This window comes from Thermobia domestica, chromosome 4, assembly GCF_964235325.1.
Source record: "Thermobia domestica chromosome 4, izTheDome1.hap1.1, whole genome shotgun sequence".
NCBI classification, from domain to species: domain Eukaryota; kingdom Metazoa; phylum Arthropoda; class Insecta; order Zygentoma; family Lepismatidae; genus Thermobia; species Thermobia domestica.
In genome coordinates, this window is record NC_137457.1 from 251,674,832 (window position 1) to 251,699,881 (window position 25,050).

The window sequence follows — 25,050 nt, forward strand, 5'->3', positions numbered from 1 at the left end:
ATACATCCACCCTTTCTCGGTGAATGTCTCATTATGACACTTACTTTTCATATGGAATGTGACTACTATCATATTACTATAGTTACAGATTAAAATTTCGGAGATGATGTTTAATATCTTGCTTTGCGTAGGAGTCTTTATTAGGTAAGTGTTCTGTAATTTCATAATAAAATACATTGTACTTGTTTTTACATTATTCATTTTTCTGGTTGATTGGTGAAAAATATATTACTTATGTTTATGTATCATCGTTGTCATGTTCTCTTGGTCTTGTTTTTCCATCAACATGTGAAAGTCTGTATAGCTAATTACGTATTAGAGAAAATTTCAAAGAAAAATGTTCTGGAAATCCGGAATTCTTTCTCGTAATTTTTGGTGCCACCCTGTCTTATGTATGCTAACCTGTATGTTCATTTGTTTGAATTTGAAACAGCCACCGTTCTTTCAAAACACTATTGTAATGTGTTTCCCCATATCAAGACATCATTTAGATAGCATACAACACCGGGTAAATTATCCAGAACTTGATCCATAAACTTCTGAAAGAGCTGGGAAGAAAAATGTAAACCAAACGAAATTCTTCTCTGTTTAAATAGTCCCCAAGAAGTACTGACAACCAAACACTGAGATTGCGCCTCAACTGCGAGCTGTAAATAAGCCTGAGTCAATTCCAAGAGGACAGAACATTGAACTCCCCCTAAGTTGTTCAAAATAGCATCGATTTTAGGAAGAGGATAAGTCACTTCCATTACTAAATTTTTGAAATCCATACATAGCCGTAAGGATTCATCCTTTTTCTTAACTATAAGAAGTGGAGTAGCCCAGCCGGAGTAAGAAATTCGTTGTATCACTTGCGTTGTACATCATCATGATGATGATGATGATGATGATGATGATGATGATGATGATGATGATGATGATGATGATGATGATGATGATGATGATGATGATGATGATGATGATGATGATGATGATGATGATGATGATGATGATGATGATGATGATGATGATGATGATGATGATGATGATGATGATGATGATGATGATGATGATGATGATGATGATGATGATGATGATGATGATGATGATGATGATGATGATGATGATGATGATGATGATGATGATGATGATGATGATGATGATGATGATGATGATGATGATGATGATGATGATGATGATGATGATGATGATGATGATGATGATGATGATGATGATGATGATGATGATGATGATGATGATGATGATGATGATGATGATGACGACGACGACGACGACGACTCCTCTAAGGCATAAGGCACGTTGTATGGTTTATAGAGATTTGGACTGCTCCCGATTTAATGGTCACGTTGTAACCTTTGATAGACAAATCAATAGATTCCTCAAACAACTCCATAAGCTTCTTCTTCAGGTAATTTTCCGTGTCTTTCTGGGCTGTAAAATTAATTCTACAACATTCACTAGTTTGACTTAGTGGTCAAGATTGCGTTAAATTATGTCGCCATTCAGGCGTTAATATATCTAGCCAATCCCTACCCATTATTGGGTCTTGACTTCTTTCTCCAATAACTATAAGTAGTAAATTATCAGGTTTCTTTTAAATTGTACATTTTTTATGTATCCTCTTCTTAAATGTGCAAGCTATCAGGATTTCTTAAGAACCCCCACATTATCTTTTCTTATTGAACAGTGAGTTTACTTGCCATCTACATACAGCCAATATGGCTGCACTCATACCAATCATGAAGTATATTAAACAAGTAAGTGCCCATCGCAATTTAAAGTAACATTTACTGAAATGTTGCTGGTTACTTGCCTTGAACTTTGAAAATCTTGTCGGCGTAGGTTCGTATTCTACCGACTGCACTATTTTAATTTATTAATAAAATATGCCACAGAAAACTACGATAACCGTAGTGCAACTTTTAAGTCCTTACTTAGGATAAAATATTAACATCTTTATAGTTAAAACTGTAGTTTCAGGTAATAATACCTTTTGTAACTTGTTCCAAAAACGTTGTGTGAAATATTACGTGCATTATATAAACGGTTTCCTTCTTTTTGAAAATAACTAACAAGCAAGTTTCTCTACTTTAAAAACACTCACATCCTAACAATTCGGTTTTTTTTTTTTTTTTTTTTTTTTTTTTTTTTTTTTTTAAGTGAGGGGAATTAAACATTTGTGACCCATTTTACAGTGACATGTATGAGTTTGTTGTATTTTTGGCAAAACATATACAAAACAAAAAATCCATTAAAAGAAACTCTAATGTACAACTAAATGCAAGTACAACGTAATACTGTAACCATTTTCTATGTGATACGTCTAATAATGAAGAAAAGATTTGATATCTAGCGTTGCATATTCTTCGTATTAACGGAGACTATGTGTATTTTTAAGAATTTCTTCGTGGTTGCGCAGTTAGAGTTACCATCAATTAACGTAGATGAGAGGCCTGGGTCCGATCCATTTTGAAGGTATATGTTGTACGATTCCTATATCAAACTATAGGTTCACATCATCTCGTACCCTCCGTACTCCAAAATGTTAATTTATGATATGTCATTGCTTCTTTAATTAACATACAAAATGTAAGTACTCTTTAATTTCAGAAAAACCTCATAATCCGATGATAAACGCTGGGGCAATTGTAACATGTTCCTTACTGCAGAGCCTTATATATCCTAGTATGACACTAGCGGAAAAATTTGACTACACGATGAACTTTTTTAAGGTATGTTTTTCCTTTACTTATTTCAGACTGACTTTTAATGTAGCATTTTACTGCACTTTCTTTATTTCAGACTGACTTTTAATGTAGCATTTTACTGCACTTTCTTTAAAGTACGGGGCTGTAGTTTTGTAGAATGTAAGTTAAGAACTAAACTAGAATAGGAGTATTATGTATTAAAAATTGGTTTGAAATAAAAAAAAGTATTGTTCAGAAATACTTTATAGATCTTTATTTTATTATTATTTATGTACACTTAAACTTATACCAAGCAAACTCATACATAATTTCCTTTTCAAACCTTTATGAAAAACCAAACACCCAAACAACTATGTACGTTCTAGAAAAAACGTAAACGAAATAATGTTTACATTACTTTTTTCTCTCGTCGAAGGACCCCCCCTTTTTTTATTATTATTATTGTTTGTTTGTTTGTTCTTGTTGTGATTAATGTATAGATAATAATTTATTAGCAAATCATTTTTATGTCGTACAGTTTTATGTTTTATGTCGTACAGTTCTTAACCCTGAAAGTACACACTGGAAGTCTATAGAACCCTGACTAGTTTTTAACTTCGTGCTGTTAATGAACTTGATTGACTATATTGGATTCCACCTTTTCATCAGAGCACTTCGTGCCTCGATGCCGCTCCTCTTCACCCACTCGCCAACTTGCTGCGTTGTCACTTCGTCATAAACGCAGAATTAGACAATTCGTGTGGCTACTCGTGCGAGGAAGAGAGAGCGATCTGGCTGAGGCTCTGCTGTGCGTAGAGTGATCGAGTTCGATTAAACTGTAATTTATTGAGCGCAATGATTTGAGACCCATTTTATAGAAAACTGCAGGTACTTTAGGAAATGCTATGTAATACTGGATAAGAAATTTAATTCAGTTACGCAAAATAAGACGCTATAAGGAGAATTAATTTTGGTTCTGGGAGCAAGAACGAACGAATAAATAAAGCATCTTTTTTGAGTATACCCAAATAAAAGCCAATTTATAATATGTAAAGTGTATATGGCAATCAGACACCGGGCAGAAAGAGCAGTGTCCAGAAGGAATGGGGTAGACTCGTAGCGCGTCATGAGTAATTGAGAAGATCATAAATATTACACCTGATTTAATTTTCTGCCTAAAGTTTTATATATATATATTGCAAGTTCATATTACAGTAACTGGTAAGAATAATGCAGTTGAACTACCTCAGCCATTACCATTATGAGTGATTACAAATATTCAGAAAGATAATGCTTACTATCTGAGGGGATGGCTCAAGGCGTGTAATAATATCAAGAGGTTAAGATAACGCTGTTCTTAAATTTTAAGAATCTACGGTTTTGCAATCTAAATAAAGATGTGTTATGCTACTCTCTTTCTCTCCAAATAATAATAATAATAATAATAATAATAATAATAATAATAATAATAATAATAATAATAATAATAATAATAATAATAATAATAAATATATCCATCCTAAATTCCCCTACTTTCATTAAATCTTGGGGACTGGCTACGGCCCTGGATGGTTCACAATTCATCATTTGGATCTTTTTCTTTAATTTTGGTTTACGAGACTCGAGAAATCCAAATGTACAAAACATCATTTCTACTAAATTAGAAAAAAATAAATGTACTTACAAATAGCAGCTATAGTGGTCACTATTCATCCATTGATTCGTCCTCTTCCAAGATATCCACACCGAGATCATCGCTGAACTTACTCACAATTTCTTCATCAGTTTCCAAATTAACCAGTACACGGTCATGCAGTATTTCAGTAAGTCCGTCGATCTCCCACATATAGTCCTCAACCGTTTGTACGTGTTGTACATCGTTTTTCCATTGCTCTGGCGTGATATTTTGTACAGCGTTTTTGATCAATTGTTCTGTATCAGCCAATTTAAATTTTGAGTTACGCGCCGCGATTTCACCCTTCACAGACACCCATATCAATTCTATCGGATTTAACTCACAGTGATACGGCGGAGTCCTCAATACCTCATGTCCGGCACTTTGAGCTATCTCGTCAAGCTCATACGTCACATGTCGAGTACGCTCACGATCCACTATTTCAAGAAGTTCACATTTATTCAGAGATGAATCCCAGGAAATATTTTTTTCGGTCAACCATTCTTGAATGTCTGTTTTTTTAGTTCTTTTTGTCGGCGCTTTATCACTTTTCTCCGAGTGATTGGGGGCATTATCCATCACTGTCACAGAGTTAGGGGGGATATTAGGAAGTAACCTTTCTTTGAAATATTTTTCGTATACCCAGGAATCCATTTCCGAGTGATATTCTTGGTTCTTTTTATCTTTTTGGCCTCGAAAAATCAGTTTAGCGCCTCGAACAAAACCATCTTCTGATCCTGCATGAACCAGGATCACCCTTTCTTCCTTCCCAGAGGGAGCTTTTGCTCCAGTTGTAAGACCCTCTCGCCAAGCTTGAAGATTTTATCTTTGTATTAACCCACCTTTTGTTTTTGGTGTGCCCCTGATTCGACCAAGTTTCATCTGTGTAAATTATTTTTTTACCCTCATGCCTCGCTTTTCTTATGGCTCGTAAGTACCTGTATCTCCAAGCAATAAAGTCTTCTCTGTCAATCAAGAGCGAATTTCTTTTATTTCTTAAAAATTGAAAACCCATTTCTCGTAGAAGGCGGTACAAAGTGGATCGTGAAATGTTTGGGAGCTGAGGGTCATTCTGCACAATTTCCAACACATTTTGCACTGTTGGGAGTTCATTCTTTCTGAAAAATTCATGTACTTTCCGCCTTATAGTTTCCCGGGTAAAATTGTCGTAAATGTCGACACGTGTCATTCGCTTTTCACTTTTTCTGTCTTTGCATGGGGTTTCTAATCTCCCGTTGTTCATTAAATGCTGCTTTCTTATATCATATACAGTAGATTTCGCAACGAGAGTGGCCGAGCAGTTTTATCCACAGCCTCCCGCACAGAAGTTTTTCTTCCCCCTTCCTGTTCTTGTGAGCGGAAATACGAATAAACATTAAGAATAATTTGTCGCTCTCCACTTTTAAGAATACGCTTTTTTTTCTTTCTTTAATCCTGTAACATTCGGGGTGACTGCACAGATGTTGATGCTTCCATTATTTACAATTAACTATTTACGAAAAGCAATACAATATACAAGAAGCATAAAAGGGGGATGACACAAACAGGAACGCACGCGCACACACAGCAAATCTTGAGACGATACACAAATATATAGGCTACACACACAATCACACGACAATAACTTAAACTCTGCAAATAGAACTTCCGCACTAAAAACAATAAATAATGTATATATACAGTACAATTGATATATTTACATAAATATTACTAAATATTTTCCACGGATATAAGCAAAGTAACGAGGCAATAGATCGCTTTCTCTAGAACAGTTAAGTGGCTCTTCAGCGGTCGTTGACATTTGGCACCAAAGGTTGTCATCCTCTCACTGGTGTTGCTTACTCCTCTTCTTCAGATCCTCGTACCTATGACCAATGAATCGAACTGTGGCAGCCCCAAATAAATACAAGAAAAGATACAGATGGTGATCAGAAAAATGGAAACACCTGTAGTTGGCAACACGTCAGATGTATGGGTTGGCAGTGGTGTCGTGGCGCCCGCAGCGCCGGACCGCTGGTGGTGGTGTGTTAGGTCGGTCTCCATACTACGTCAGGCGCAGTGGAACAGCAGTGTCCAGTGGCTGCAGCAGACGGAGATAGTGTAAAATGGGAGACCTCTCAGATTTTCAAAGAGGGCAAATTGTTGGTGCGCGGTTATGTGGAGTGAGTGTGACGGCAGTGGCTACTGTGTTAGGTGTGTCGCGTGGGACAGTGTCGAAGGTGATGACGGCCTACACAACACACGGGAAACCACATCGGGGAAGTGGAACAGTGGGCGGGAGAAAATCATGAGTGACAGGTCACGCCGGGTATTAAAGCGCATTGTCACGCTGAACCGTCGTGCCACTGCGGAGCAAGTGACGGAGGAACTCAATCAGCACCTCCCCCACCCTGTTTCGACAATCACAGTCCGCCGCGAATGACATGAACTTACAGGGGCGTGTTGCACGGGCCAAACCGCTCATCAGGGACCATAACGCTTTCGCACTCCGCAAATGGTGCCGCGACCATGCAACTTGGACCGTTTAGGACTGGAAACGTGTGATATGGTCGGATGAGTCATCCTTCACCCTATTCCCAACCACGGGCCGTGTTTATGTGTGGAGAACGCCCAAAGAAGCTTATGATCTGCAGTGTCTCCGCCCAACTGTGAAACATGGCGGCGGCTCGGTGATGCTGTGGGCCGCCATATCATGGTTTTCTTTGGGTCCTGTGGTCACACTTAGCGGACGAATCACTGCCAACGATTATGTCGCAATTTTAGGAGACCACTTGCATCCTATGGTCCGGATGTTGTTCCCGGACAATGACGCCATCTTCCAGGATGATAATGCACCCATTCACACAGCTGGCGTTGTTGCAGCATGGTTTGAGGAACATCGGGATGAAGTTCAACACCTCCCCTGGCCCGCCCAATCCCCAGATCTCAACATAATTGAACATCTGTGGTCCGTCTTGGAAACACGACTCCGGCGACGATTTCCACCTCCATCCTCTCTCACAGAACTGGCCGATGCCCTGTACGAGGAATGGTGCAAAATTCCACTTGCTACCATTCACGACCTCTATACCTCCATCTCACGTCGCATCAAGGCTGTTCTGAAGGCGAAAGGTGGTCCGACACCATATTAATCTGGTAAGTTGCAATTTCAATCAGGTGTTTCCATTTTTCTGATCACCATCTGTACAATTCTACTTTTCGTAGTCATTTGGAATCGTATCATCAATTCCAATATTTGAAAACAACTCTAATGATAAGTTATTACTCTCATACCACTAAATGAAATTCATATGGCAAATTTTCTCTATAAGACAGCAATTCTCATGATAAGCATGTCACGAGGGCATACACTCAAAGGGAAAAGTCGTTTGTTAGGTTTTAAACGTCTTTACCCAACAGCAAGACTATATAGAGACTGAGCTTACAGGTTAAAGTGCAATCCGCGGGCCGGACTCGAGCCTACAAATCCACTTCGGGCCCTGGCCGGGCCGTAAATTTTTAAATATACTGGCCTTCATATTTATCTGGCCTTTTGGGGCCTAACTTTGTAAATGTACGGTACAACGATATTTATTGGACGTTTGGACCATTCTTTCTTAAGAACTTTCAAAGCAAAACTGCAAAATTAAACTTCTAATTGCTGTAAATAATAATAATAATAAAAAAACACACACAATTTTGAGTAAATTATAAAGTTTATGTAATTCGGGTTTATTTCGGGCTCATTTGACTACCTACCACATGAGCTCGGGCGTAAATGCTAAAACATATTTCGGACTCGGGTCGGTCCTCACATTATAAACTCACGAGCCGGGCCGAGCCCGGGCTAAAAATTCCGGTCCGTGCAGACCTCTACCACGTGCACCGAAGGCGAGTGCTCTGAAGTAACGGGGGTTCCCTTAGATGAGTTACTTTATTTTCTTTTATAAAAATGGCAGAGTTACGGAATGACATTTTGTTTCACTGGACCATTTCCACAAATTTTATTTATTTATTTTACAAATTCATTCTCAAAGTAAACAATGATTTTTCACCAGGGGAGAATGGACACAAGAGACCATGTTATAGATGTAAAACTATATAAAGAGGGAAAGAGAAAATAATTAAAGAAATACTTCTCTTTCATATATAAAGCTTGTGCTGTGAAAGATCGTGTTGACGTTGACTCCAGTCAAAATCTTGATTTGAACATATGCAATTTGAAGACGTCCGGATCAGAAAGCACTTGAGCATCAGACAAAACTTTTCAAAAGCAGAAAAAAAATAAGCTACAAGTAAAATCAATGCTTTCTTATGTAAACGCGATACTGTAGACGCGTTTTTCGAACTGAAAGAACATTTTCATAACCAAAAGGACTTGATAAAAATAATAAGACTTGAACAGCAAGGTGGTATTTCATTTGAAGTGGGTATTAGCCAATAAATATCTCCAAGAAATTTAAATGTAGAAAATAGGTAAGTAGGTTTATTAGATTTAAGTTATTTTGTATGAAATGATAAGAGCGTGAATACGAAGACACTATTCTTGCTGTGGGAGCAAAAGGTTTCTTTATAAAGTGCGAAAAGTTCTGCAGAAAAATAACAAGAACATTCTCACGACAAAATCCCTTATCTGCTGAAAACCTCAAAAACAAGTGCAAAAAGAAAAAAAAAAAACACCAAAACACGCATGAAAAGTCCAGGTGCATACTAATAATGAACCTATAAATGGAGTACAAATAATTTTGCGTTGCTCCGCTTGTATAGCGGGCTCCCTCGAGTGGTCGCGGGATCGATTCCCGCCGGGAGCTCACCTTGAATGAAGTGGTTCGGATCCCACTTTAAACTGTAGGTCCACGTCTCTATATAGCCCCGCTGTTGAAAAAGGACATAAAACCCTTAACCCTTTCACTTTCAGCTGGTATAGCCTTGGCTTAACACTCGGGAGATCGTGGAATTAAATCACGTGCCAGGACATCATGCATGAGGTTTTACTCACTCAGTCAATGGAATTCTCTTGTGTCATTCATTCTGCACCCTTAACGACAACCCAGAAAAAGTTCAGGTAGAATGATGAAATTGTACAGTCTTACATCTTTGGATGTACAAGTACAAATTTTTATATTAACAACGACATTGTTATTGTGTTTATCAGAGCCCTGAAGTGATCATGTGAGTCCAATCAGTGAATTTCACAAACACCGAGATCAGAGCTGTCAGAAGTTCAAGTGACAGAAGTCGGTTGGGAAAATATTTGAAACATTCTTCAGGGATCAGGATGGAGTCGTACTCATACACTAACTGTCCAAGGGTCAAATATTTAATGCAGATTATTACTCTGCATTACTCCCAAAACTGAAGCATATTTAAAGTGCATCGCCGCGGAAAATTGAAAAAAAGGAGTTCTGCTCCTTCAGGACAATGCTCTTGTCCATCGAGTACTACAAACACAACTGACAATTCCATTAACTAAGGTTAGAGTTTCTATATAATCCTTCGTATTCCACAGATCTAGCTTCGTCAAACTATTACTTATTCTTCAAGCTTAAACAACACTTAAAAAGACGCCACTTTGAATCAGATAAGGAGGTTATTAGTGCTACGGAATAGTGGTGCGAGGAACATTCAGAATTTTTTTTAACTGGTCTGCAAAAATTGGAACACCATGCAAGGAAGTACGTGGAACCTCGGATGTGGAATATAAAATTACTAAAATTTCATCATTCCACGTGCACTTCTGGGTTGGGCTACGAACTTTTCAGCAGCTCCTCGTATATTTGAAATCGATCACCAATGATGGGCCTATTTTGTGATCCTCTACAACAGAAATTTTACGTGACTTTTCTAGGAAAAATTGCCTACGTATTAAATCCTTACATTGAGACATATTTCAGTCAAACAGTTTTATTTATTACTTTCAAAACCTTATATAAAATCGTCCAAGTACTCCGGGGTTTGCCAGACCCTAGTGAATACTTTGTGTACGAAAAATAAAGTGTGTACGCTTAAAATTCGATATCCTATTATTCATCGAGGGAGAGAAACTAGTATATGAAGCGCGTCCAAACACTAAGTTTTCGTAGCGCGGTAAGCATAAAGAAGCTGAAGTGACCTTAGACAGATAATTGCTACAGATACAGCACAGGTGACACTACTTCCTAAAATATTCACCACCGAAATTCAGACACTTGTCATACCATGGGATTAACTTTTGTACTCTTATGTCTTAATAAAAGTCAACTGCACCCACCTGACATACGATTTCTTTAGACTCAGGTGTGTCGTGACAATTTCGTGCAACAGGAATCGGGAAGTATGTGGGAACTGGCTGCTGAGTTCAGTTATCATGCCAATTCTCCAGAATGCGCTGCACACTAGATTCACAAGGTCCTCTTTCAAAAGAGATGGGCGCCCACTATGCAACTCAGAAGCCAGTTCGCACATTTTTCCCGATCCCTTGCGCATGAAATGGTCACGACATGCCTTGCTTTCAAGAAATTGTGAACCGAGTGAGTGTCGAAGCAACTAACACTGGTTCCATTCCCAGGTGGCTGCCTTGTACGACATACGGATACAAAAGTTGATCCCACAATATTTGATCGTAGTGTCTAAATTCTGTTGGTGAATATATTAAAAAGTAGTGTTACCTGTGATGTATCTGTTGCAATAAATGCTTCATGGCTACTGTGTCTTTTCTGTCTTTGCCAGCCTAGGGAAACTTAATTTCTGGACGTGCTTCGTATAACAAAGTTTACAAAAAATTACCTGAAAATATGTATTTTTAGAAGCATGAAATTAAGTAAAAGTTCGTGTTATATTCAGTAGTGATCTAGGATTGCACCATGTAGAACAATGATTAGAAATTCATTACTAAGAACAAGTTTATGTCCAAATCAAATCTTCAAGCTAATAACTGTTTCCATTATTGAAGTATTAGAAATGTGTATTCGTGTTACACTTATTGGTATAGTGTTATTCTTATTACTTTTATTTTCTTTAAAACATATTTCTGATATAGTGTAGCTTTTATGGCAACATAATTTTTTCCTATTGAAGCGTTTGAGGCTGATTATCTGATATATCTATATTAGAAGAACTGCCCCAGTATTAGTAGAAATGCCCATTCCTCGCATGGGAAGAACAAGTTAATACGTGTTCGCTCATTTGTAATGAAGAGTTTATATACCAAATTTCACACCTCCAACTTCAGCGAATCCTAATATTGATGTGTGTTTTCTGAATAAGGAATTGGCAATTTTAATATTAGAAAATTTTCTCCTTTCGGAGTGGGATTTTTGAAAAAACTGAAACATGTTCCTCTATATTTTAATTAAGAGTTTATATATGAAATTTCACACTTCTAACATATGCAAATAGTCTAAAATAAGCAAATACTTACATGGGCATTTTCTGAATAAAGAGTAAGAAATTTGAATATTATTGAAATTTTCCCTTTAAGAGGGAACTTACCGAAAATCGAGCAACACATATTTAGGTGTTTATAACGAGGAATTTATATGGTGAGTTACGTCTCTCTAACTTTAGGGATTCGTGAGATACTCTGCTCTTGACAATTTGAATCCTCTGTTTCATTTTTTAAAAATCCCTTGCTTTTGTGACAAAGGGAGGGTTTTGACCAAATTTCAGGCTTTGGGGTATAGTAGTATGGTCTAGGTGTTACTGAGTGAACGAGTTATTTCTGCTCTTTAATATAATAGGATACATTAGATAACAGTACTGTTTTGGGGAGCTGAGGGCTTCCATTGTGATATTGGGTTTTCTCAGAGCTTTCAATTTCCTGTCATGGTTTTACTCTACCGGTTCTTTAATAAAATAATTATCTTGAAGTGTCATCCGTTTTCTTAGTCCAAGATATAAACTCAGTTAAATAAGTAATTTCATTTCATTTAAGTTCAAAATGGTATTTCGAGAACTTACCAATTTGCATGTCAAATAATAAGTATCTTTTAGTGGTTTATTTATACTTTATAGAAATTAGCTGGCGGGGAGTATATTGGTTTCAACAATGCAGTATTTCTTTCTGAGCGAGAAGCTGCCGATCGAAACTACGCACTGGGATTTTATATGAGAGAACATAAATGTTTTCCAGAACATTCAAACTTGAAAGAATGCTTGGACTTTTATTTTCAGGTAAGATAATACTTATTTTTTGTTCTTGAAATTTTGCAACCCTTCCCTGTACTAATGAACTAATGTTATTGTCTTGTGACTCTTTTAAATTTTTTGTTCGTATAGAATAATGACCATAGCCCAGTTATCAATTTGAGTAGTATTTCATAGTTTGATACAAGTTAGTTGATATTTCTTATGTCAAGTGCTAAGTACAAACGATCTTTAAGTAATATATTAGTAGGAAGTTATGTATAACACAGAAAGATGCTTCAGGTTTATATTAACGAATTTGGCGCCCTTACCCATTAAAAAATATAGCGACGCCACCAGCAGTTGTGTTTGATATGCAAGCTGTGTCCGTTAACTATCGCCAGTGGTGTATTTAGGATTTTGTTTCGAGGGAGCTATGCACAACAAGTGAATAAGTATTTATATTTTTCCATTTGGGTGCCGACAAATTTTAATGAAGTTGTGCATATAACAAATTTATTTCGGAGGGGGGGCTTGAGCCCGATAGGCACCCCCTAAATATGCCACTGACTATCACCCTGTATCTTAGTTTCCATTGAGGAAGACGTCGTTGAAGCACAGTTTGATCAGATATGCTCCATTCTTGTTAACAAACTTTCCAAGAACCGTTGAATGTGCGCGGCTGGGAACAATTGAAATCCGCAAAAATCCATGAGTAATGGATCAGGGGATTTCATAGGAATAGCTGTAAATGAGATTTTGCATGAATTTCAGCTCCATGTGCCATTCATTTCATGTATGTCACCGTCCACTTCACCATATAACTGGGTATTTTGTCTGGTCAATAAGATCATGAGATGTTTCGCTGTCATATAGGGACACGGGCGTCTCTGACAAGGGGGCGAGGGGGACGCGTCACCCGTAATATTTTGAAGTACAAAATATTCAATATTTTATTCTAATTCGATTTATTTATTAACGACAGAATAACATATAAATAATAATAATTATATTTAAATATTTATTTGGAATATAATATTCAGGCTGTGAAACGATTATAACAGAGTTCTTGGTATAATCTCAGGGGTCCGTTAAGATAAGCAGAAAGGTAACAAATGAATCGAAGTTAATAAACAGTTGGGCTAGGTAGTACCATTTAAATCACTTTCTTTGATGCCCCCCCCCCCCCAAATTTTACATGCCAGAGACGCAAGTATGTACTGATGGAATATCACGCCAATATAGTGGCTCCAAGATGTACATCTCATAATAAACTCCATTGATTTTAGCCTTTATATTCACTCTGTCTAGCATAAGTTTGCCATTGTATCAGTACCCACCAACAACCCAACATTACGAATTAGAAACGAAACAGTCGAAATGTCAAAAGAGAGCACGGAATTTCCCGATCAGAGCCCTTTCAAAAGCCATCTTAAAATATTAAATCACTGTAGATGGCCTTTGTGCTTGTGGACTAGAACAAACACTGGCACATGATTTATGAAATTGTGAGAAACTGGGTCAAAAATAAATAAGTAAATAAAATTATCACGGTAAGAAACAAGTTGAGAAACCTTAATACGCAAGAAATTCTAACAAATAAAGAAAACTTAAACGATTTAGAAATCGTTACTATACAAGTGATCAAAGAACTCTTGAAGAAGAGAAAATTAATCATGTAAGGATGATGACCAAAAAAGAAGAATCAAACTCAAAAGAATTTTAAAACAAAACTAATCAATTATAAAATTAAATTGAAATTACAACCACAATTTAGTTGTAGTGTATCAGAAACTATAATTCTTTACATTTTATGTTTGTGTGTACATATGGATTGTATCGCAAAATACAGTTAAAGAACTAATACTAATAAGAAACTCAAATACGGGAGTAAAACAGATAGTAAGCAAAGTATAAACATAAAACACTGTATATTCTGAAGTGTCCTAAATATGTATGTTTTATGTGCTATATATAAAAATTTAAAAAAATAAATAAGATAAAAAATGGTGGAGGAAAGGGTGTATATTAAAAGATACTATACCAATAAAAAACTCGCCTTGCACTCCTAACTGGGGTTACGTAAGATAAATAAAAGAGGAAAATGAAATGAAATCTTTAAGTTTTACGTCCCACGGTAATGCCGATTAGGCTAAACGAGACGGTGATGACGATGAGAAATGAATGAAATGGTGGAATGAAGAAAGTGGGAGGAAACGAAAGAACCCCGAGAAAACCCACAAGCACGGCGTTTGTCCACCACAAAGTCCACACGGCACGAGCTGGGATCGAACCAGAGACCCCAAGCATCAGAGGCAAACGCATGAGTAAAAGAGAGAAAGATAGAGAAAAAGTGCTTTAAAATTCCAAAGAAAGTATAAAGAAACTTAAAAGAGACATGTAAATGTGCTTTTTAATAAGGCGACAATAAATAGTAGCGGCAGAGGAAAGTAGAAGCTTAAAACGAAAAAACGAAAGAAGAAAAAAGACGCATGGTAAATTGCCCATTCACATATCCACTGAGAATGACCTCTGGTATCACAGGGGCAGAAGAGGTTTTCCACCACATTCCTATTGGATACATCCGTGTCCCGTCCAGATTCACTACAAATTTCCACTTGTCTTTTGGTAAATAGTGTTTGTAGAGGTTTCGACTGTGTCTTCCTCTCCATAATATGTGAGGGACGGAGCATATGAACTCCGGTCTTGTGGTCCCGCGTAGCGTAGTTGCTAACACATTTGCCTTTGGTGCGAGTGATCCCTGGTTCGATTCCCGGTGGGGTTCACTCAGTCGAAAACGTATAAAGACTTTCAGGCCAGCTATCTTGTCCTGAGTTTTTTTCTTTTTTTTTTTTTTTTCACTACACCAGACATATGCAAGGATGATGCCTGACATACAAGTCTTACCTTTCCTGGATAATGTGTTTGCCGAGAGAAGTCATTCTTTAAACATGATGTTCTTAAAGCTATAGATGCAGGTAATACCTATATAAATAAATAACTCCAGCCTTTTGCTTCTTTATTAGATATAAATTTTGCGTAATTAAGCGATTTCTGTCGTGGCGAAGCGTTGTGCTGCCCTTGTTATTATTCCTGAGATAGTGGATTCTTACATTGTACCAAGAAGCGCACTTCATGCACATATCGGGAGTACGCAGCGGCTTCCAATATCTATGATGCCCAAAACTGGAGAACCCAGCAGCAGTAGAGATGCCCGTTTTGTTGCGTTGATCTTTCTCTTTGACACACGGACATCTTTTGTCATATACTTGTTTACTTATTTGTCTATAACTATGAAAAACTAATTAATTTCATTGAACAATTTTCAATCGTAGAAAATATTATGTGAATAAAATTTGGTTGCTTCCTCTATTGTGATATAATTATTTTTCAGTTGTACAGTTACAGATACAGCTGAAAACGATAAAAAATAACCTGGGATCTCTTTATTGCGAAGAGAAAACACCATTCATTCATCTACACCCATTAACGCTTTAATTGGCAAGGGTTGATAGCATTACCATTAAAATATTTAGTTTGCTTTTATGAGTGAACCATGTCTTCCTGATCATAATTTCGTAATTTTTAAAGTATTTTTGTACTTTGGTTACAAAATACAGGATGTTTATTTCAAAGCAACATTGCCATAAAATAGGTCTTATGTGTTGCTACTAAGCAGCATGCCCTAATATGGTCAAATATCATAAGAATACTTTCAGCAATTAGCATCAGTTTCGTTGAAATATTTTCCTACAGATCAAGGAACCACAAATAAAATAAATAAATAAATAAATAAATAAATAAATAAAGAACTTTCGCGGAAGGTAGGAGATAAAGCTTCTGCAATACTAAGTTTATCTGTCCCCTGTTGACGAAGATTAGAAATATCTAAACAAGCGACCCACAAATCGTGTATATGAATATTGTATTGAAGCAATAATGCGAATTAAATTATCACAGAAGTTATAATTCGTGCGGATAACGCAATAGAATGCGATGTTGCTTGAGAGCAACAGTGCCAAATAGAGTTAAAAGTACTAGCCACTGGGTGGCTTTGTAATGAGTCGATTATGTGGTACGATTTAGAAAAGCTAGCAAAATGTCCGATTACGTAAGATGCCTAAATGCATTACAGTAATATCACAGTATTGCGAGCGGTAATTATATTCAATGAGAAAAAGCGGAAAGGCTATTACTCACCGCAAAAAATGTGTAGCAGAATTTTCTTCTACATGCAACAGGTTGTTTTCCAGTTTCTTATGAGTTTTCCATTTTCTGCTTTTATATTAACAATACTAATGTGCATTGACATAATCAAATGGTCACCGCAGATATCTTCGCTGTGCGTAGCTCCTATTTCAATATCTAGGTCACTGGATTTTTAGGTATTACCCAATCATCTTGAGCTAAGTGGAGTGCCATTTGAATTAAGATGTAGCGAATTGTGCTTCAGATTAGCCAATAGTGTAGCATTACTCACGCTTTATTCCTTAAATGAACATCATGTGGTCAGTTAGAAACCATAAGAAGCTGAAAGACTCAGTTCTATTATTCATGTATTACGTAGTTCTTTAAAATGTAGTATTAACCGAAATAGAAAGTAAAATACGTTGAATCACCTATCATGAATCATGCTGAGAATGTAATCCAAATGTTTTAGGGTTTATTAGATTGATCGTTTTCATCCTCTTCTTCAAGTTGCACACTTAGTGACGAACAGAGCTCGGTGGCTTAATAGTAGATCTCTTACTCTGGTGCACAGTATCCCAAGTTCGATCCGAAAGCATGAGTTTGTTGTGGACGAGATCATGTTCATGAGTTTGTTCGGAGTTTCTATTTTTCCTCTATGTGCATTCCACCAGTTCTTTCACGTGTTGTTAATGGTAAGGGAATCGAAAATGCCTTGGATTTCGGCTGTAGAACCTAAATAAACGTTTTAATTTAGTGTGCTTTGGGAAGAGAACCTAAATACATTTTTATTCATCATTTGCCAACATCATTAACTAAAGATTGGTAAAAGCTGCAAACGATGTTGAGAATTGTGAAATGATGATATGAGGGAATAATACGAGGATAAGGATAATATAAGGATATATAAGGATAATATAAGGATAATATAATATAATATAATAATATATTATTATATTATATTATAAGGATAATATAATAATATAGTATAAGGATAATATAATAATATAGTAATTTTGTTCCAAAACCTATTTCCCTTTCCTCTGCAATTTCACTTCTATCTCAGAATCAGTTTCGGTTTCACAACCAGAACAGATTTTCTCAGAAAGTAAATTTCGGTTCCGGGCCTGGAAAATTGGTTTCGATCCCAATCCGAAATCGTTTTCAGAAATTCTTTTTAGGTTCTGCGCACGGATTTTTTTCTTTCTTTCTTGTAAGGGGAAAGTCTGGTTTTAAAACAAAACTTAGTGCAACACATTTACGCTTGTCGATTACATTACCATTAACAACCCTGATTCTGTCATCGTCATTAATTTGTTTCAATATCCTACAGCACAAATTTGTAGAACGTAAAACATATATTATTTTCTTTAATTTTACTGTAAATAATAATAGACCGAAACTCTAAGAGTAATCAAATTGAAAATATTGTTTGAGAAGTTTTTTTTTATTATTATTTTCTTTCTTTTTCTAGTGTTGTTCTATGGAAATCAACTGTGAAAGTGCAGCTGTAATGGCTGCTACTCTTGCTAATGGAGGCATTTGTCCATTGACTGAAGAGAAAGTTCTGAATTCCGATTCTGTCCGCGATGTTTTGTCTCTAATGCATAGCTGTGGAATGTATGACTACTCTGGTCAGTTTGCCTTCAAGGTAAGTCACAAAATCCATAATACCATTTTAAATTCATTAGTACGATTGGCGGTAAATACAATTCTCATACCTTAAAACATGCAAATGACACAAAATCTGCGATATATATATATATATATATATATATATGGTTACTACACATGATGCACAGGACATAATGTGTGAAATTCTCTGCTGGTCTAGAATGAAAGTGGGGGTAGTTCCACACTAAGATATTTATTTTCCTAATTTTATTGGCCATGAATAATCCTTGTTATGTACTTCTGTGTTAGATCACAAATAACAAGCATTCAGTTAATGATTTTGAACTGCGAATCACTCAGCGAACTGATGATGATATAATCTACGTTGACAGAAGTCGTGATATTACGTAAAAGTAGACAACAAAAACTTTTCATTACCTATAAATTAGAAAGAGAAGGAAATCTCAATATGGAACTGAAAACTTGTTCCACAGCATGGACAAAGAATTTCATTCATCACGTCTTTTATATAGCGACATGAGCTCCCTCGTGGCTAAGCGGTTAGCGTACGCGCTTTTGGCGTGGGAGACCCGGGTTTAATTTCCGGGGGGGGGGGGGAGCTCATGTAGTTCGGATTCCACTTTAATCAGTAGGTCCACGTCTCATATCGCCTCGCTGCTGAAAGGGACGCTAAACTAAAATCAACTCAACTTATGTAGCAACATTTTTTTTTCTTTTAACGTTCCAAGGAGGAAGTAAGGAAGGCCTCGAAACCATTCCAAATTTTGCATCTTTTGAATGTTTAAGTAATGAGAATTTGTATTCAGTGTTAACAGATCTGAAACCCACCATATCATTTAGTAATCATTATAATTTGTTTCATATAAGCCGATTGATAATCAAAACAAACTCCCCTTCTCAGTACCTCTTTGTTGCCATTGCTGAAGGGAAAACAAGTCGCCAATCTTGACAGAGGGGGGAGGGGGCTGAAAATACAGTATTATGTAAAATCACCAAATTTCCATGATTCTTTTATTTAAAGAATCTGAAGAAGTTGTGGATCAAACCAATCCTCTTGAAATTCTACCTTCTTTTATTTTTAATGTAAGAATATATGTTTCTAAGAGGGCTGGATGAGACAATTGCTTTTCTTTAGATTTTAAGATCCGCTGCTGACATGTTTGCGCTCTCGTACTTTTCCCAAACACAGTGTATTTGCTCTTGGATTGTATTTTAATATGAAATTATTTTATGTATTCAGTAAGTATGCATTTAATTCACAACTCTCTTATTGTTTGCAATTCCAATATCATTTCACAGCTCCGAGTACGTAGAAAACGGTAACTATTCATTTAAATTTACTGCTATTGAATTACAAAATTGATTGAAAATATTTTGGGTGCACTATTATGTATGATATAGTGTTCGTCGTGAAATACTAGAACCAAAAACTAGAATCAGTACATTTACTTTAAGATTGAAATTGACTCATATTTTTAATTAAATTATTAAAAATTATTGTTGGAAACACTAATTGTATTGCTTGTCGAAACACTTAATTCCAGTAAAATTCTTAACAGACGCCATAAACGGAGTTAGTATTTCCATTGATTGGAATCAGTATACTTCCGATCGTTCAGATTTTTATCAAATTCTGTCCTTGGATTCATATATATATAGGTAGGTCTTCCAGCAAAATCAGGAGTATCTGGAGCAATGCTGATAGTTGTACCAAATACCATGGGAATCTGCACGTGGTCACCACCATTGGATGTCCTTGGTAACAGCTGTAGAGGGCTGCAATTCAGTGAAGTAAGTTCCCATTCTTTATATAAACTTTATTTATAAATATTTAATATAGATTATAATATTAATATGAATAAAGATTTAAATTTATTAATCTTTGTATTTATTACTTGCACTTATATTAAATCAATAGAGAGTTTATTTGGTTTGAAAGATTGGCATTCAAACGTTTGACGAACGGTGGTGTGACGTCATCGTACCATAACATGTTGAATTGAATTTTGCATAGTTGCCTTCAATGACAACATAGGCTCGACCAGAACGGGAATAATCACTTGTTTCCTCACGTCCTTCCCGAAACATTCTTGGTCAATCAACCACTGTTTTCGATATGCATGCGTCAGTCACTATACACGTCCTTCAACGGACGAATATTTGAGGTAATAGAACTATTATTTCGTGTTATTATTTGTACATGAACAAGGACATATGCCATGATATACCATTACAACCATACGGTCAACGAACGAGTTTCAATTGATCAAACCTTATATCTACCTTCTAGTTGAGATTTACAGGTTACATCAATAGACATACTCACATATATAGGCAGACCGCTGTGTCTCAGCGATAGAGCGCTCACATCTGGTGCGTGGGTTTTGTCCGGGTTCTTCTGTTCCTCCTACTTTCTTTATTCCATCATTTCATTTATTATCATCACCGTCTCCTTAACCTCTTTGCAAAATGGCGGGACGTTTAAACTTTTTAAAAAAAAGGGAAATACAAGGAATAATTGTCTATGTAGGAAGCTGAGATCGAACGTGAAACAACACTGAAGAAAGTGGTAACCTAACTATTATTCGAACCTGTTGCGTGTTGTAAATTATTTCCAGCTCGTTCAGTGACCACTAGCTTATTATCAAGTTACTTGAGCCAGGGGAGGAATCTAGTTGTTGAATTAAAACCTGTTTATTGTTTAACCAACGTCTAAACATAGTTAACCTTAAGGGTATCTAAAACTGAAGACTAGTGATTACTGTAAACCTTTCATACAGTTGATCACGAAATATCCCTGATATGTTAAACATCCAGTTTCATTTCTTGAAGGCTCGGTGGCTCATGGTAGAGCGTTTACCTCTTGTGCGTGGGGTCCCTCATGGAATGCGTTTACCTCTGGTGCGTGGGGCGCAGTCCATTCCCAGCCAAGTATGTTTGTGGTGGGCAACATCATGTATGTAGGTTTTCTTGGGGTAATCTTGTTTCCTCCGACAATTTAATTCCACGAATTCTTTCATCATCATTCACTTGTCGTAATCATCCGTCTCCCGTAGCTTAAAGGGCATAATCATGGGACGTTAAACTGAAAGATTTCATTCTTTCATCTCTAGAAGTGACTGTCCTACGTTGTGCAATGTTCTGGCAATCAGAAGTCTGATTCTTACTTGTTGACCCAGCTGATCATATTCACCAGCGAAAGATCGCACCGGTTAACACAGGTCCGGTTTTACTGTTTCAGGCGAAATCTCAAAATTTGAAAATTTGGTCTAAATCTACCTAAGTAGAAGTCTGATAAAGTGAACTGCGTTCTGCAGCGTTTATGTGTCTGGCTGATAGTCAACCAAATAGATCTTATGCAAGAGAGAGGGAGTTTTTACAAACTTCAGAATAGCTACTGAAAATTACGAGATAGCAATCACACTAAACCATATTCGCCGATTAAAAATTTAGAATTTTGAAAAAAAAATTAAAAAAAAAAAAAATACAACTTAAAAGCAGAGTTATGAATTTCATGCAACTAAAAAGGGGACACCTCGTTTCAAGTGTTGGTATTCGTAGCAAAACGCTTTAAGAAAGAAATTACTGTTGTTAAATGCAAACACTTTCTTCCATCAGTGATGCCAGGTTTGTAATTAAAAAAAAAGAAAAAAAAACTGAATATCAGATATCTCATACTCGGAAAATATTCATATATTCAGTATTTAAAAAAGATGTTAGTCTAATCATTAGCGCCATTATGAAAAAGAAATAGGAAATTAGTATATTTTCTAAACTTGCTGTTCGACCTGTATGGTGAAGATATTATAAAAAATTATTATGACAAACTGAGTCGTAAAATAATGATCCATGCCCTAAACAGGGCCAAACTCTGTAAGTATCTAATCCTTTTAATAGAAAATTCAGAAAATAGAAAAACATATTTCAACAGTCGATCTATATATTCCTTTGGCTTCTGACAAGGAACGGACATGAAACTGTCATCCGGACATCCGAATTCAAACCTAGTCCATTCTATAAACATAACAAAGATTATGTTCATGCACAAAAAATTAGCTGCCATGGACAAAGGAGTAAGTCCCTGGGGCCCATTAACCCTGTTAGTATAAAGATAATCGTAGACTCGCAGTGAAATAGCTATTGAATCAACACTGTTCATTGGAAAGTAATGATTTATAGTTCATTCTCTTCAGCATGAAACAAGCTTTCTACGAGGTACTATGTATTGAAGCCCAAGGAGAAAATTAGTAGAATGTTGGGAAAATTCCCTCCAGAAATCCCTCCCATCAATTTCCCTCTGGAGTAAGCGCGAGTAAAAGCACACAATCCAAATGTATCTCGAAAAATACTGTAGGGGATAAGAAATGTTTGTACCAAGTTTTGTATTGATAGATAATATAGGTATGAGGGAAAAGCATGTATTGGTATTCAAGCTTAACAGTCTGCGAGAATAATGGTTTATTACATAATCCCCCAGGTCAACGGTCTTTGGGGATAATGGTTCATTATATAATCCTTCTCCACGAGAAAAGTTCCTACGCCGTGGGATTTATCCCTCAACATGGAACTGAAATATTGTAACCGCTTTCCGGATCTGTCCCCCTACTGTCCCACCAATGAGTACTTTCAGGAGACCTGAACTTACCTGGTTAAGACACCAAAGAACATTTCGAAAAAGGGATTACAGACCTTTTCCCGGATTGCTTTTCGGTCTCAATAATGAGATGAGCATTAAGCACCGAGAGGTTCGGATGTCTCGTCTGGAAATCCTTACGGACGTTCAGATGATCGCTCAGACCACAGCGCACACAAACATCATTTGTACATTAACAAAAAATTGGCTACTTACCAATGAATTCTTCCTTGGAAAGTCTAAACACTTTTTTGACGTTTCGAAACTCGCAGCTGGTTCCTTCCTCAGTTGCAAGGAAAAAAGGCTTAAAACGGAAAGGAGTTAAAAGGCGTAAAACAAGGAATACATACCACTAAATAAAAGTAATGTACAAAGTGGATCCTGAGATGAGCAGAGCAGAGTGAAAAAGGAATGAAATGAATTAAAGAAAACGCGGTGTGTCTGTTACGTCACTGTTGCAAGATTCAAAGTATGCATCAAAGGTAGGTACCCAAGTTCGATCAATGTTGCCAGATTCAAAGTTCAATGCAGGTTTGTATTTATGAATAAAGAAAGGTTCTTTAATTCCCCCCCCCCCTTTTTTTCTGAACCTATTACCTTAACCTGTTTTATATTGTGTGAATGTTGTTTTAAATGAAGCGCCAAACCCGACATACCTTCTTGTGACTTTTTTGATTGTCTAATATGTTCCTTACCACGCATGTTAATATTGCGTTTCGTTTGGCCAATATATGAGAAGTCACATTCGCATTGGACGCGGGAAATACCTGACTTATTTAATGGATCAACAAAATAACTTTTAAGTCAGTGAGATGTTTATGTAAACTTTTGGGGGGAATACTTGAAGCAGATATGTTATGCTTTGCAAGTATACGTTGAAATTTTGTTGATAGTTGTGGAAAATAAGGAATTCCAATCCAAGTTTTTGCTTCTTTGGAAGTTACCGTTTTGGGGACTTGCAACGATCTACGTATTTGATTAAACCATTTTTGTAAAATACACAACTTATAACCGTTTTCTTGTCCTATTTTATATAAAAACTGTATTTCTTCGTTAAGATCTTTTTGACGGTCACAAATTAATAATGCTCTGCGAAAGAAATTCTTCCAAATATTGGCCTTGTACAGTGGCGAATGAGCTGACTGTTGATGTATGTAAGTAGTGCCTGCATTAGGTTTTCGATATACTTTTGTTATAAATTTGTTATATGATCGGGTAATCAATAAACCTAAAAATGGAAGACAGTTATCAGATTTACGTTCAAGGGTAAACTTCTGCCTAGGGTGCTGATTGTTGAATTGTTCAAATATTTGTACAAGTGTATTTTCGTCACGAACAAGTAGTAAAATGTCATCAACATAACGGTAATATCTAATATGTATCTAAATGTATCTTGTTGTAAAATAGAAGTTTCAATCTGATTTAAAACAATGTTGGACAATATTGGGGATAATGCGTTACCCATGGCTAACCCATCATTCTGAGGGAAGTAGTGATCTTCAAATTGGAATATATTAGTTGTTAAACAAACCTCAAGTAATTGTAATAAAAAATTAGTTTCATAGGTAGATGCGCCATTTTGTAATAACCAGGATCGTGTACTATTTATTGATAGTAAGTTCCAGTGGTATGGACGGATACATAACAATGTCTATGGAAGCAAGTAAAATAGCATTCATTGGCATTTACAAATGATGATAATTGTTATTTAACGTCTAGACTGTTTTTCACAACATATTTGAAATCATTATTGTAACTATTAAGTTTTTATATAACCATTTAGATAGTAAATAAGCTGGATGATTGAAACCTGATATGATCGGACGAAGGGGAATGTCGGGCTTGTGCACCTTCGGAAGGCCATAAATAATGGGAAGACTAAGTGCATGTATTTTTATCATATCTTTTTCGATGTCAGTTAAAAGTGGAGAAGAATCAATTGTCGACTTGACCGTCTTAATAACCTGTGGTAATGGATTACGGGGATGAGAAACAAAATTACATTTTTCTGCTATTTTTAAAATACCGGAAGCATATCTTTGTTTTGACATAACAACATAATGGTTTCCTTTATCAGCCTTTAAACACCAGATTTCGTGTTTATTAAGAAATTTTCTAAAGAGTGTAATAAGCCCTTGTACATATTTGGA

General features: G+C 36.3%; 1 protein-coding gene across 2 annotated transcripts in view; it reads left to right on the forward strand.

Annotated features, from left to right (window-relative positions):
- The window catches only part of GLS (glutaminase), a 136,499-nt gene that overhangs the window by 93,241 nt on the left and 18,208 nt on the right, over positions 1-25,050 (forward strand). For both annotated transcript variants that reach the window (XM_081755736.1, XM_081755737.1), the window contains 4 exons: positions 2,611-2,732; positions 12,334-12,492; positions 18,107-18,283; positions 19,927-20,058. In XM_081755736.1, coding sequence (XP_081611862.1) covers positions 2,611-2,732; positions 12,334-12,492; positions 18,107-18,283; positions 19,927-20,058 — 590 coding nt within the window. The remainder of the gene's footprint in view (positions 1-2,610; positions 2,733-12,333; positions 12,493-18,106; positions 18,284-19,926; positions 20,059-25,050) is intronic.